At 34.4% G+C, this 16,497-nt stretch overlaps 1 protein-coding gene across 13 annotated transcripts in view; it reads right to left on the reverse strand.

Annotated features, from left to right (window-relative positions):
• Atf7ip (activating transcription factor 7 interacting protein) overlaps window positions 1–16,497 on the reverse strand; it is a 136,536-nt gene that overhangs the window by 39,165 nt on the left and 80,874 nt on the right. For all 13 annotated transcript variants that reach the window (XM_087214064.1, XM_087214067.1, XM_013072535.3 and 10 more), the window contains exons 6-8: window positions 9,470–9,535; window positions 2,475–2,548; window positions 1,727–1,815 (exon numbers count right to left, since the gene is read on the reverse strand). In XM_087214064.1, the coding sequence (XP_087070190.1) occupies window positions 1,727–1,815; window positions 2,475–2,548; window positions 9,470–9,535 (229 nt within the window). The remainder of the gene's footprint in view (window positions 1–1,726; window positions 1,816–2,474; window positions 2,549–9,469; window positions 9,536–16,497) is intronic.

Here is a 16,497-nt window from a genome sequence, read left to right on the forward strand (position 1 = left end):
CTTTAAAAATAATGAGTATATTTTAAATTGCAATGAAAATTATGTGAATACATAAATTAGTGACAGTTGTTTATTATAAAGTATTATGTATTATACACAATTCTATGTGCTATACTTTTATAAACTGGAAGCACTGATTTGTTTACATCAATATCAACATAAAACTCATGAGTAACATGTTGAACTGTTACAATGGCTACAACTTTACTAAGTGAGCATTTTCAGCTCCATTATAATCATACGAAACAACTGTCTTCTATGTAGTTCACTGAAATGCTATTATGCAGTGCACGACTATACATATACACCTATGAGTTTAATTTATAAATTAGGCATAGTAAAAGATTAACAATAATTTGTCAAACAATTTTACCAATATACTACAAGTTATGAATTATCCTGAAATTTTCCATTTAATATTTGAATACCACAGGTAACTGAAATTCTGGAAAATGAAACTGTGGAGAATGGGTGTACAAAAAAATTAAGGTAGTGGAGTGGTACTATACTGTTACCACAATCTTCATCACCCTATGCTTTTCGTTAAAAATAATGTCCATTACAGTTAAAAATACCCATAATGAAGCAGTAAAAACTGTTAATTTTATTGTATCTCAATACTTGAGTAGGCATTCCACTCTACTGTGTGAATCAATAGGTAGTATTAAAAAAAAGGTGATATAAAACAAAATACAGCTGCAAGCCAAAACAGGATAACTGACACAAGGAAAAGTACTTGTGTAAGCTAAATTAGCAGTCTTTTTCAAGGACAACCATTTTTACTTAAAAGAATGACCTGGAAAAATCAATGAGAAAATTTCGTTAGTGTGGTTTCAGATTCTACTTTGCACTAATTTTAAACTACTTGACAGTATCAAAGATGAACATCCAGGCTGGGCATGGTAGCGCATGCCTTCAATCCCAGGATCTGGAAGGCAGTAGGATCACCAAGAATTCGAAGCCAGCCTGGGTTACACAATGAATTTAATGTGGGAAGACTGGGGAGACTCTTGTCTCAAAAAAAGAACCCAAAGAATATACACAGTTACCTAAAAGGGTTAGCCATTTTCCATCTACATATTTGTATAAGGATGGATTTTGTTCATATACTTCAGTCAAATTAATATAATGAAACAAACTTTGGTGTGGCAGCTGTAATCCTAGCACTTGGGAGGCTGAGGCAGGAGAATCATGAGTCTGAGGCCAGACTGAACTATATACCAAGACCCTGTGTCTCTCCTGCCTCCCCTCAAAAGCAACTGAAAGTAGATATAGATGTAAGCCTATAGCTACCTTTAAGTGTCCTAACATCTTAAGCAAAACAGAGATTTATAAAAATGAAAGCCAGTATTTCACTATTTTTAATCGTGAAAAATAAAAATGTTGTCTGTGTTACACTTTATAGGTTTATTATCAATCTTAAATGAATAAAATTTTTAAAAATTTTTTAACTTAAACTGATAGTATGAATTGTTACAACTCATAAAAGCACACTGGGGTTTTTAAGCTTTAAGACTGTAAAAGGATCTGGAGACCAAAAGTTTGAAAAATAATCAGGAATTTTAATATCTATATTTTAATATACACTTGTGATCTCAAATTTTTAGTTATATTTCGTACTAGAGCAATGTGCCCAGTTTTCTAGACCATTTCAAACTCAAAAGAACGTTAAAAGAACCAAAGCCTTTAATACCTAAGAAAAAAATTTTTCTGTTAAAAATGTTACCTGTATTCACAGGAGTTTGAAAAGACGGTGGTGCACTCTCACCTACATTTCTTTTGGACTCCAACATCTGCCTTACTGTGCTTGCATTTCTATGAAATATACATAGATACATACAAATAATCAATTGGTATGCATTCTAGGGAACAACTACTGCTATATGGAAAAAGCACTGGCCTATAGTAGAAAAGCAGTGGCTAGATTTAGGTTTCATAACCCTAAACCCCAAGCAAACACAAGGCACTGATGGTAAAAAAACATCTAAGTGCTGGGGCCTATAGCATTAGGGAACAGTCTTTCTTTTATATTCTAATATTATATTCTAACACTTAAGCTGAAGACCAAATGAAGGTTCTAATATACACAGACAGTAGTCTTTCTTCTCCTTTTTTTTTTTGGTAGCGGGGATCAAACTCTGGTCCTTGCGCTTGCAGGGTACACAGTGGAACCACTGAGCTAAATTCCCGCCCCAACAGTAGTCTTTCTTACAACAGCATTTCTCAACTGTTTAAGAATACTACTCATGATGTGAGGTTAAAGAACTATGCAGTGACCAAAGTCTTATAATACATCACCAGAAGTAATATCCATAGATTAACAATGCAACAAAGCAGAAAAAGGAAATATTCTCAACCCAGTATAAAAGTTATCTCTATATAAATATGTATGATTACAAGACTTTTCTACCAAATAAGGAAAATCATAACCTTACTATTATTTAAAAACCAGAAAAATCGACTATAATTCTTACCTGTAGGCCATATTATTATTGCTGATGATATCACTTGCAGATTTTCCTGGTGATACAGGTGGGTTTGGTGGATTCTGGGAAGGGGAAGTACCCAAATAAAAATAAAAGCCAGTATGTGGAAAATTTTTTAAAAAGAGCTATAAATGATTTCACAATATGTAATCTATTACTTCAACCATATCATAGATAATATTACTAGTTGAGACAAGAATTTGAAATCCTGGCATTGCCACTCTTCAGTTTATCTTAAGTATTTACTCTTTTGAAGACAACTGCTTATCATCTGAAAAATGAATATAATAATTTCTATAATTCAGTATTCTTGTGGAGATTATACAAAACAAACATCATATTAGTACCAGAAATTTAATAATATATAAGTGGTATCCAATCTCACAAATCAAAAATTATTAAAGTTATTTTTAAGATTTTGTTTTTAAAAATTCTACCTGCCATTACATGATTTCAGTAATTGCTGAAAATGATGTCAGAATTCTTAGATGCATTAACAACTTATTTCAGCTCTCTCCCCAATCAAGGAATACAGAAATGGAATTCTAACATCTACTTATTAATTACCATTATTTAAACTTCCACCATTAATAATACTATCATTTATTTCTCAAAATGAGAATAAGTTCATTCAAGAGTATAAAAATAATACATGTTAAGCCAGAGGTGATAGGTAAAGTACTGAGCATTACATGAAGCAGATGCCACTAACTAGTCTCCTCAATAACAAATACATTTCACTACTTCTTATAAAATAAAACCACCTTGAGTGTGGTGGTACACTCCTGTAATGTCAGCACTGGGGAGGCTGAGGCAGGAGGATCTCTGTGAGTTCGAGGGCAGCCTAGGCTACAGAGTTCAAGGCCAGTCTGAACTACATAGCAAGGCCCTGTCTCAAAAAAAATTTTTTAAATAAAACAAACAAATAAATAAAACCATCTTATCAGTATAGTGTTGTATTAGATAATGCATGTGTATAGGGGAAACAAAAGACAATTAAGATAAACTGCTTTGAAGGTACTTAAATATTTGTCAAGACAAACACGTGTGAAATAAATAGAAAAAGCATAAAATAGTATTGCAGTACCGATGGAAAAATACTAAAAATTAAAGGCTTTGGGGTAAGACTAACTTCAAGCAGGTGTTTGAGTAGTTATTGTTATATTCAGAATGGTTACGATAAAAGAAATGAACACTTTGGGGATGTCTCTTTCTCGTTGCTGAGACACAACACGTGCAACTTAAAGGAGGATATGTTTATTTTAGCTCATGGCTTTAAGTCCAGGGTCAGTGGGCTGCAACAGAATGCAGGGCAGAGGAGCATAGCCTAGGAAAAGCTGCTTATGTCACAGCAGCCAGGAAGCAGTGAGCACTGGGAGGAGCCAGAGAGGGAGAGAAACCCTTCCAGGTCAAGCCCCTTGGGAACCTGCCTCTTCCAGGCAGGCCCCACCTCCTAAAGGTCAGTCGGCTATAGATCTCCCAGGATCCAGTCACCTTCCAAAAGCCCAATCTCTGAACATATGTGCCTTTTAGGGGCCAATCTAGATCTAAATCATAACAAGAGAAAAAAACAGGGAAAAAAAGAATAGAGAATAAATAAAGCAACTGCTTAGAACATGGCTTGGTGACATCTGTGGTGTGGCAAAATGGGAGGTGGAACACACTCCTTCTCTGGTGGAGATGATGACTTGACAGTGCAAGGACCAGACTGCCTTTGTGAGACTTCCAAAAATGAGGGGCTGCAGCACCCTCGGCAAGAACAAGACCAAAAAGAGGCACAATGGAACAGGTAGGAAAGTGCATGCATTTGCCTACCACACTCCATTAACTTCCCAGTACAGCACAGCAAAATCAAGCCTTCTCCACCAAAAAGGAAAGAATGGAACTTGGATCCAATTTTCTGACAGGATGCTCAAAGCACTGGTTTTTATCTCACCCAACTCAGACACCTGGGTTGGAATGCAGACTGATCCTGAGTTCGATCCCCCGTACCAAAAAAAAAAAAAAAAGAAAGAAAGAAAAAAGAAAAGTAGAAGACAAGACTAGAGCTCTTTTATATGACTGAAGTTAAGTTGATAGAACTTTAAAACAGTTTTAACTATGTGTTTTATGTAATCCTCACAGTATCCAGAGAAATAATCCACAGAAAATATTCAGGAGTTAATGCATGTTAGTGTGTGTTTTTATATGTGTGTGTGTGTGTGTGTGTGTGTATGTATGTATGTATTTTTTTTTTAAATCACTGAAATACCAAAACAAAAAAGCAAGAGGGGCCAGGGATTTAGCTCAGTGGTTTTGCCACCTGCTGCACAAGCGCAAGGACCCGAGTTCGATCCCGGTACCGAAATAAAAAAAAAGAGCAAGAGAACAACACAGTTACAAAGCATTGAGAAAAAAAATCAAAATGGCACTATTAAGTCTCTCTCAAATAGTAATTGCTTAAAAGGCAAATGTATGAAATACTTTATTCAAAAGACAGAGTGGATGAAAGTATGAAAAAACAGAATCTGACCTTACATTGTCTTAAGAGACTCAATTCAGATATAAACACACAAAGACTGTAAATGAAAGGATGAGAAACATTCTGCACAACTAACAAGAGAGTAAGGGTGGCCATACTTACATAACATTTTAAGTCAACAATTGTCAAAAAAGACAATGAAGGACATTATGCAATCATAAAAACAACAATTTATGAGGCAAAACAATATTTGCACCTGCCACCACAGGTCTCAAATATGTGAAGCAAATACTGAAAGAATTGAAAGAGACAGTAATAGTAAGAGACTTCGATATACAACTTTCAATAATGTAATGAAAATTAGAAAATCAATAAGGAAACAGAGGACTTAACATTATAGATCAATCTAACACAATAGATCAATCTAACACAATAGATATAAACCGAGTATTTTATCAAACAGCAGCAGAAAACACATTCTTCTTAAGGCATACAGGGAACAGTCTCATGAACAGATCACATGTTAATTCACAAAATAGGTCTTAATAAATGAATAAATTAAGGAAAATAAAACTCAAGATCTTTTCTGGAATGGAATAAAACAAGTCACAATGGAATAAAATGTAAAATCAAACTGCAGAAAAAAACAAAATACACAAATACAGAAGAAGAAATTAACACACTGTTTGAAAAGTCAATGCATCTAAGAAAAAAATTAAATGGGAAATCAGAAAATACCTTAATACAAATGAAAACACAGTATGCCAGGACTTATAAAAGTGAAACTAGTATTAAGAGAACAGTTTATAAAAGTAAACACAAAAAAGAATAATCTTGGATGGAAACCTAACTTTAGGAAATGGAGCCCAGTGGTAGAGTACATGCCCTGGGTAAACTCCCTAACACTACAAAGAAAAAGAAAAAAAAACAAAAGAAAGGAGAACAGAAGAGGAAGGGGGAGGGAGGAGGAGAGCTAGATATCAAATAAACAAAACACCTAACTTTATACCTCAACAAACTAGAAGAGCCACCTAAAACCTGAAGTTACCAGCAAGAAATAAAGATTATGGCAGAAATAAATGAAACAAAGGGGGGGGAAAAATCAATGAAACTAGGAATGAGATTTTAAAAAGAAAATCAACAAATTGGCAAGCCTTTAACTAATACAAAAAGATTATTCAATTAACTGAAATCTGAAATGAAACAGGAGACATTAAATCTGATGCCACAGAAGCAGAAATGACTGTAAGAGACAATTATATACCAGCCAACTGGATAACCTAAAAGAAATTAATTTGTACCACTATATCTACCAAGGTTGAATCATGAAGACAAAAATACTTGAAAAAACCTGTAACTAGTAAGATTTAGTAAGTGATAAAAACTTCCCAATAAATGAAAACCCAAGAAAAAAAATCGTATGAGGATACTATCGCCAGTACTACCACCACCACCATCACCACAACAAAAAAAACTAGTGGAACTGCATTCAGTGTATATATCACCTAAACGTTAAGAGATAAAAAAATAAAACTCTTGAAATTTTTAGAAAATCTGGCTGTAAAGGAAGAAAAGTATAAGTATGGGTAGAAAGATGGCTTTACTCACAAGCTAATGAAGCAGGCACAAATTGTAATAAGATTCAAAAACACTTTAAACATTGTTCTCCAAATACCACATACCCATAACTGATCAAATTACTCATTTTCAATATTTAAAAATTATACAGCATTTATTCCTTTTAAAAGTACTGTATCTAGATTGCCAAAAATACTCTTTGGGAAAAAAATATTTTTATGCTTATTTTCCTTAAAGTCACTATCTCTCTGTACTAAATAAGAAAAACTAGAAAGTAGTTTTGAGAATTGGACATGCATTAAAACTTAAAAGTATTGGGCTGGGGATTTAGCTCAGTGGTTCCCACCACCTGCCTTGCAAGCGCAGGGTCCTGAGTTTGATCCCCGATACCAAAAAAAAAAATTTGAAGTAAATGGTAGGCAGTATATTAATTTAGAAACAAGAATGAATGGGAAGCAGAAATTCATGCTATGCAAAATTAACAAACGGAGGCCGAGGATGCAGATCAGTGGTGCCGCCGCCTGCCTTGCAAGCGCAGGGTCCTGAGTTCGAGCCCCGATACCAAAAAAATAAATTAGAAGTACATGGTAGGCAGTATATTAATTTAGAAACAAGAATGAATGGGAAGCAGAAATTCATGCTATGCAAAATTAACAAATGGAAGCCAAGGATGTAGGTCAGTGGTGCCGCCGCCTGCCTCGCAAGCACAAGGTCCCAAGTTCGATCCTCAGTACTAAAAAAAAAAAAACCCAAAAAAGACAAATGGAAGAATTCAAAGACAACTATTTGGTTCAGGCATAGAAAATAATTCTTAAAAGATTTACACCCAAGTCTAATATAAGAAATAAAATGGTTCATTTTTTACATTACAAAAAAGAAACAAAGCTAACAAGGTGGAGTTAATAGCATGAACACATGAAACAACATTAAAATAAAAAAGAACTTTGAATATGACTGTTATGGATTGTTTCTAATGTCCCTGCTCATTTTGTCATATGTGGAGCTTTTTGAAGATGACTGGATCTAGGGTTTATGCTATTGGAATCCAGGACACGATGCTGGGATGAATTCACAGAGGGATGCCAGGACTAAGGGTGTGAGTGCTACCTGTTGTACGAGTAAGTAACCTCCATACAATACAAGGGACAGAAAGAGCTGTGGTCGTGGCTTGTTCCTTGTTGCTTACTGCTGCTGCTGCTGCTTGTCTTCTGTGATGCCCTTCTGCCACGCCACCCTGCCTCAGAGCCAGCCAACTATGAACTGAAACATCTACAAACTGTGAGCTAAAATAAACTTTTCTTCCTTTAACTTTGGGTTTTGGGCATTTTATCTCAGTAAGGAGAAAAGTAGCTAAGACAATGAACAAATCAAGTTTTGTAAGATTAGTCAACATACAACAAAGATTAAAACCAACTGTCAGTTACACTAAGAGGTCAAGAAAAAAAAGAAAGAGGTCAAAGCCTAACACTTTAAGTAAAAAAACAAGAATAAGAGAAAAGGATAAAAACAGATCAGTTGAAGGTAAAACTACAAACGAGTAGCATGAAAGTCCCTTTATGATGACTCCCTTTACGGTGACAGAATAATTTTTATCTTTACTGTGATGGGCTTTACATAAATCTATATATGGGATCAAATTACACAGGCACAGAAACAGCATTTATATACAAGGAATGGACATACAAATTGGGAAAAGTGGTAAGTGATAAGGTCTAATAAATAAGTTAGTAGAATTGTACCAATTTTTTGGGTTTTGATAGTGCACTACATACAGTTTCACCATTGGGAATGGTTGGTGACAATTTCAGACGAGACTGGGTACATTCAGGGTAGTATGGCCCTAAACTGCTTGGTGAAAAGTTCATAGGACATCCTGTGTATCTACAATTACTTCAAATTAAATTTTCTTTTAAAAGCCAGGCAAAGAAGATATGAAAATGCATCAATAAAAAAATCTAGGAATAATAATGATTAGAATTTTTATTGAGACTGTGAGATAATATAGCTATCAAAAAAAAAAAAACAGAAAGGAAGGGAGGAAGAAAAGGAAACATAAGATGTTCAAATAAAAGAAATTCAAGCTACATGTGGTGGCACATTCCTGTAATCTCACCACTCTGGGAAACGGGCAAGAGGCTTGCAAGTTCAACCCCAACCCAGGCAACTTAGCAACTCAAGGAGACCCTACTCTCAATCAATGATTTTAAAAGGGCTGGGGATGTAGCACAGTGTAAAAGTCCTGTATCCAATCCCCAGCAGAATTTAAAAAGAAATGAACATACACACACATATATATATGGAGGAGTGGAGAAATCCAATATACAATTGCTATATTAAAAAATAACGGAAATAATAATAAAGAATAAAGAAACAACAAAAAAACCCCAGAATATAAAGGACAAAGGTTATGCTACCATGTCTGGACCTAATTCTGTATTTTAAAAAAACCCATACACACACAAACCAAAGTGTTTAATGCAACAAAATTACTTAATCTAATCTTTACCTATATGTTATAATAACAGCATAATATATGACTGATTATATGGGGAAGAAAAGAGGATAACATGAATACTAGCAGCAGTTGAATACATACTAAAATAGAGACTAGGACACTGGAAAGAACATAGGAAAAATCTTACAACAAATCTTAAAAACATAATTTTTTTTTTAAGAGTAGGAAAAATTTACTGAGGGAAAGAAAGCTTCTAAGAGAGTCAGAAGGGGGACTGGGAAATAGGTTGCCCCTTAAAAACATAATTTTAATGATACCAAACACAATTTCAAGAATGCCTTAAACTCAATTAACATAAACGTTGAAATATATATAGCATGAAATAAATTTGGCACTTGTAAATAAAGAAACAATTTTATCCTAAATCAGCATTTCCTAAGATTACCATTTAGAGATAGATATTAATTATAGAAGAATAAAAATTCTTACTTCTTGTCTTTTCTTAAGATCTTCTTTGGCTGCTCCAAAACGTTTGGTTAACCTGGCTATCTTGGCCTGACAGAAAACCAAAATGAAATAGAAATCAAGTGTCAGTATGGACTAAAAAAGAGTACATGCATATATAACAAGAAACTCACAAAAAGAGGATCCTCAGAAGATAGTGAAGAACAAAGAATATAAGGCAAAGTGGTCATAAAATACATACTTGGAAAATACAGAAAATCATATCAAAACTATAATGACCTCAGCCATAAAAAATGAGAAATTAGAGACATTTATAGCTAAGTGGATGTACATTGAGGCAATACTCTTAAGTGAAATAAATAGGACACACATGTGTAAATACCGAATAGTTTCTCTGGTGTGAGAAACTGAAAGTGTAAATAAGGACTAAATGTATAATAGGTAATGTGAAATAGGAAGAAAAGGGCAAAGGGGAAGGAAGTGGGAGGGCTAGGGGAAAGGATAGAAGGGAATGGGATTAATATGAGAAAATGGAAAAATAGGAACAAAATCTTTGTAAATAGGGAGGAGTGGAGGGGTTGAAGGGAGGGCTGGGCAAGGGTGAAAAACAAGAACCAGGAGAGAATATGTAAAGGTGCAAATTTCCAATGATGAATGTCATTATATTGTATACCTAAAATGTACCAATGATTAGAATGAATAATCGATAATGCAAAATAGGAAGAAAAGGTCCAGAGGGGCAGGGGTAGTGGGAGGGGCAGGGGAAAGGAAAGAAGGGAAAAATGATGAGAAATGGAAAAAATGGAAATAAAGTCTTTGTAAATAGGGAAGGGTGGAGGGCGTGAAGGGAGGGCTAGGAATGGGGGAAAAATAAGAACCAAGATGCATTATGTAAAGGTACAATTCCCAATGAGAAACGTAATTGTGTTATATACCTACAATGTACCAATAAAAGAATTTAATACAAAAAAACCCACAAAACTATAATGACCCCTGAATTAAATGGCCAGATGAAAACACTCTTAGATTACTTTTTTTATGCCCAAAACTTTGGGTAGTTGCTCAACACCAGCACATTTCAGAGTAAGTAATCCTCCATTTTGTGTTATTTTTTTTAAATGGTTATAACCTTACTTAATTTTCTTACCATGAATTATACAGTGGCCATACACAAAGTCATAGGATCTCTTGCCAAAACTACTTTGAAATATGAGAAATACACTGAATCATTGATATACAGCTTTTTTTTTTCCAGATAGGGTGAATGTTTCTCAATGTCGCTATTGTGAAATAACACTGCAATTAATTATGATATTTTTCTTGTGTAGTATTTCTTCGGGGTACATACACAGAGGGAGGATTCCTTGGATAAAAGATACTTTTACAGTTCTTGTCTAAACATTTTTCAGATAGGCTTCACCAATTAATTTACTTTCAATAGTACTATAGATGCAGGCTCATATATTGTCTTTGAATCATTTAATTTCATATTCTGTTAACACTTAACAATTTGAAATTACCTTGTTAATATTAAAATTTGTCCATGAAATTACTGTATTGCTTATATTGCCTGATTAACTCTTTTGCACAAATACATATCCAAAAGAAATAAGTGTTGCAGAAGGGGCAGAGAGAAAAGAGTATCACACCACTATATGTATACTTGGTAGTATTTCCTTTCAGCCTTTTACTAAGGCACAGATGATACTCAATTTTCTGTTTTTGCTGCTGGCATTTTACATTAAGCACATTTTCAAGATTAAAATAAATTCTGAGTGTGCTCACGAGGCCTGCCTAAGGAAGAGCTCCTCCAAAGAATCTCTTCTATGCATTATGTAGGCATTTGTATCATGACAATGAGAAATGGTAGGCAGGGTATGATGGCATATGCCTATAACCCCACCACTCAGCAGACTGAAGCAGAAAATGGAGAGTTTGAGGCCAACCTAAGCTAAATAGTGAGTTCAAAGCTGGCCTGCGATACACAGCAAGACACATACTAGGAAATAAAATTACTATGTATTTTTTTATCCTATGGAGTTTCACATTTGGGCGTGCTTTATAAAATGAAGCCTCATTTTTCTCTGCCTCTGTAATAGTTTATTGTATGAGAGAGATATGAATTATCTATTCTTTAAAGATTTGTCAGAATGTTCCAGCAAAGCTTTCTAGGCCCAATGATTTCTTCAAAAATAGATCTTTGACTACAATTTTAATAAAGTTACTCAAAGTTCTAGGTTTTCTACTTTCTTTTTAAGATAAAATAGATTCATTGATACAAGGCTATAGTTTAAAAACATTTTCTTAAAGACTCTCCTCTGGCTTTTTACTTCTTGCCTTCTCCAATATTTGTCTAGTTTATTTATATTTAATTCTTTTCTGAGGTTTAGTTTCTTATTGTTATTTTGTCCTAGCACTGGTGATAAACAATGAATTTTTACCTTTTCAGTATTTTAACAGTGAATTTAAGATTATAAATTTCCCATGCATTTTTGTTTTGATCATAGCCTACAGGTGTTTTGTTCTTTGAAACAAGGTATTGCTATGTAATCCAGGCTAGCCTTGAACTCACTATGTAGCCCCGGTTGGAACTCAAGGCAATCCTCTTGGCTCAGCCTCCAGATAGCTGAGATTAGAGTCATATGGCATCACGCTTGGCTCACTTGTTTCTTTGTAGCTGTTTTTTTTTAATTATTATTTTTAATTGATATTATTAGTACATTTTAGATACACAATATGACATTCATCATTGGAAATTTGCATCTTTAGATAATCTCTCTTGGTTCTTACTTTTTCCCCATTCCCCTGCCCTTTTGCTTTCTTCAACCCCTCCATCCCTATTTATAAAGGCTTTGTTTCTATTTGTTCATTTTCTCATGCTAATTCCATTCCCTTCTTTCCTTTCCCCTACCCCTTCCAACTTCCCCTTTCTCTTTGACCCTTTTATTCTTATTTCACACCATCTATTGCACTCTTTAGTCCTTATTTACATTTTCAGTTTCTCACACCAGAGAAACTATTTGGTATTTAAACATGTGTCCTATCTATTTCACTTAAGACTATCACTTGAATGTGCATCCATTTATCTATAAATGTCTCTAATTTCTCATTTTTTATGGCTGAGTAGTACTCCATTATATATACATGTATATATATATATATATATATACGTGTGTGTGTGTGTGTGTATATATATATATATAAAAAACACATCTTCTTTATCCAGTCTCCAGTTGATGGGCATTTGGGCTGTTTCCAAGCTTTAGCTATTACAAACTGTGCTGCTATGAACATGGATGCACATATATCACTGTGGTATGAGTCTTTTAATTCTTTGGGGAAGATTCCCAGCAGGGAAATAGCTGGGTCAAATGGGACTTCCAGTCCTAGTTCTTTGAGATATCTCCATAATGATTTCCACAGTGGTTGCACCAGTTTGCACTCCCACCAGCAGTGGAGCAGGGTTTCTCTTTCCCCACAGCCCCAGCAGCATTTGTTAGTGGTTGATTTCATGATAGCAGCCATTCTTTCTGGAGTGAGGTGGAATCTCAGCGTTGTTTTCATTTACATCTCTCGAATGACCAGTGATGTTGAACACTTTTTCATGCTTATTTGCTATCTCTACTTCTTCATCTGAGAAATGTCTGTTCATTTCAGATGCCCATTTTTGGATTGGGTCTTTCAATTTGGGAGGTCTGATTTTTTAAAGTTCTTTATAGATTCTAGATAGTATACCTTTGTCTGAGGAACAGCAGGTGAAAATTTTTTCTCACATTGCAGGTTGTCTCTTCACACTGTTGGTTGTTTCTCTTGCTGTTCAGAAGCTTTTTAGTAAGAAGAGATCCTACTTGTTGATTGTTTGTGCTAGTTCATGGGCAACTGAGGTTTTGTTCATAAAATCTTTTCCTACACCGATGTCTTCAAGAGTTCTGCCTAACCTCTCTTCCAGCCGGTTCAGCGTTTCTGTTTTAATATTTAGATCTTTAATCCATTTGGATTTTAGTTTAGTGCATGGTGAGAGATATAGGTCTAGTTTTAATCTTTGACAAATTGAAACCCAATTTTTCCAGCACCATTTATTAAAGAGGCTATCTTTCCTCCAGTGAGGGTGGTTGGCTCCTTTGTCAAAGATGAGGTGGCTGAGTGTGTCTGGGGTTGTTTCTCCATCTTCATCCTGAGTTTGATCCCCAGTACCAACCAAAAAAAAAAAAAGAGGTAGACATAATACTACAGTGATATATGTATACCAATGTTAACAGCAGAGTTACTCATAATAGTTACATCCTGGAAGTAGCTGATATACCCATCAACAGAGAAATGGATAAAGAAATGTGGTATCTATACATAGTGGAATACTACTTGGCTATAAAGAAGGATAAATTCAACCCACATTTGCTGGAAAATGGATGCATCTGGGAAATATAAATGTTGAGAGAAATAAATCAGACACACAACTTAAATACTGTACAGTGTCTCTCATTAGAGTTAGGCAAAGTACAAACAACGAGACTAATGAATGATGGATAGGAAGAAAGAAGGGGATAGATCTCTTACAAACCAGAAGGGGTTGAGGAGACCAAGGGGGAGGGAAGAGGAAGAGTGAAGAAGGAATTAAGTAGAATTAAGATCTGCTATTGATGGAACTTAATAACCTCAATGATGTAAACATTCTATGTCATACACATGAACTAAGAGTAATGATAACAACAAGAATGAAAATAGGGAAAGGGGACTTAGAGGTAGACAAAAGGAGGTCGGTGAGAAGGGGAAGGGAATTAAAAAAAGAAACAAGCTGTACTATGTACATGTACCCACTCCCCCAGATGAATGTAAACACCATGTGCTACAAACATGTACTAATAAAATAAAAAAATTTAAAACATCCAGTTCTTAACAAAACAAAAAAGAAACAAGAAAGTAAAGCCCATTCATGCAGGCAAAAGAGTAAAAAGGAAACTTGGGCAACGTACTTAATAGACAAATTGACTGTTTCGAATAATGTCCAAAGGAGCTAAGTGAGTCATGGGTAATTTATCATCAGTATAATGTTACTGATAGCTAAGCAACTATACTGCATAAAATGCAGTAAAAAAGCATAAAAAGAAGATGAAGTGATAACTCCATGGTGGAATACCTGCCTAACATGTAGAGGCCTTTGGGATTTAATCCCTGAACCGCAAAGGAAAAAAATAAAAAATAAAAAAGAGAAACTAAAAAGACAACTGACAGAACAGACAGAAAACACATGCAAATCATATGTCTGGTAAGTTTAACATCCAGAATATATAAAGAGCTCTTAAGAGTAAACCACAAAAGAGTAAAAAACTAAAATAAAAAACAAAAAATTAAAACAAATTAAAATGAGCCAGACTTCAAAGACAAACTGAAATTTTTCTAACCAAGTATTTGTAAAAGAAGCACATGAAAAGATGATTCACATTATTACTCATTAGAGAAATGCAAATCAAAACCACAATGACATATTACATCACCACAATATGATATGTTAACAAGAAAAAAATCTAGAAAATATAGTGGTCTGTCAGTTTATGAACTTAATTTGTTTTATGATTGTGGGGAATGGCTGCATTTGGTTGTGTGACAAAGATGTCCATGGTCGTGTTTGTCACCTGATGCAGAGTTTGTGAATAGAAGCAAATTTTGCTGAATGTTTTTGTTTGCAAACAGGAGCATTCATGAACTGAGGCATTAGTGTTACAAGTGTTGAAAAAATGTGGAAAAACAACTCTTACACTGCTATTAGAAAACAACTGGCTCTGGAAAACAACTGGGTGGTTCTTCTAATAGTTAAAGAAATTACTAATATATGAACCACAATTTCATATCTAGGTATATGTTCCAAAGATTTGAAAACATATATTCAAGTAATTGTATGAAAATGTTCATAGCAACACTCATCACAATAGCCAAAGTGGAAACAACTCAAATGTCCACTAACAGAGTAATGCATTACCAAAAGGTAGTATGTTTATAATGTGTACACACACACACACACACACACACCCATATAATGGAATATTCAGTCATGAAAAGGCACAAAGCAGTGATACTACAATGTGGATGCTCCCGAAAAACACCATACTACATTAGAGGCTAGAAACAAAGGTCACATGTTATATGATTCTATTCATATAAAATATATAAAATAAGTAAATCAATAAAAACAGAAAGATTATTGGTTGCCAAGGGCTAAAGGGTGCAGGAAATGAAAAGTTCCTGTTTAATGGGCACAGGCTTCATTTTCAGATTGTACAAATTATGAATATACTGAATGCTGAAGAATTGTATATTTTAAAAGTTCTTTTGTTATTTGGATTTTATTTCTACAAAAACTGAAAATATTAGGAAAACAGAAAAAGCAACTAAATTGGACTTGGTAATATTTAATCAAACAGCATGATAAGGGAAGATCATTATGGATGACTAAACGGGAAGAAATATGAAGTTGAAAAACTGATATAAAAATTCTATTAACATTAATATTGTGTAGAACAGTAACTGGTAGGTATAAAGAAACATGAATCAAAAACTACAAGATGCAAACTATAATCTTTAAAAAATCACAAATACTTGGTTGAGTGGTACACAAATGAGGAACATGAGTGACACAGAAGAAAATGAAGCAGTATTTCAGAAATATTAGTAAACATTTTGGAAGACCTTAAAAACTAGTACAGAAGGGTCATATAAAAGGCTGGTACCATTACCAAGGACCTCAATACCAATGACCTAACAGAAAGAGAGTGCAACTGAGGGAAAACCTATGTAAACCCTCAAGTTTCTTTTGCTCTTAAATTTTAAAATTACTAATTTGGGAGGTCACACAGTAGAGCAACATATTATTAATCTCCCATTACCTTGGCTGTAGATGATACTTCTGACTGAAGCTAATGGGTTAAAACTGCCTTTAGCCACCTTGCCATGTTCTCAGGGGAAAGATGCCTTTTGTTTCTTAATGATTAACTGCAAGGTTAGCTTCTCCTGAGAAAAGGAACTAAAAAGATATGAGTGAGAAAACTTACTAGTCAGTA

Source organism: Heterocephalus glaber, unplaced genomic scaffold (assembly GCF_053883595.1).
Source record: "Heterocephalus glaber isolate CG9 unplaced genomic scaffold, H.glaber_assembly_v1.0 deba00001444, whole genome shotgun sequence".
In the NCBI taxonomy this organism is placed as follows: Eukaryota; Metazoa; Chordata; class Mammalia; order Rodentia; family Bathyergidae; genus Heterocephalus; species Heterocephalus glaber.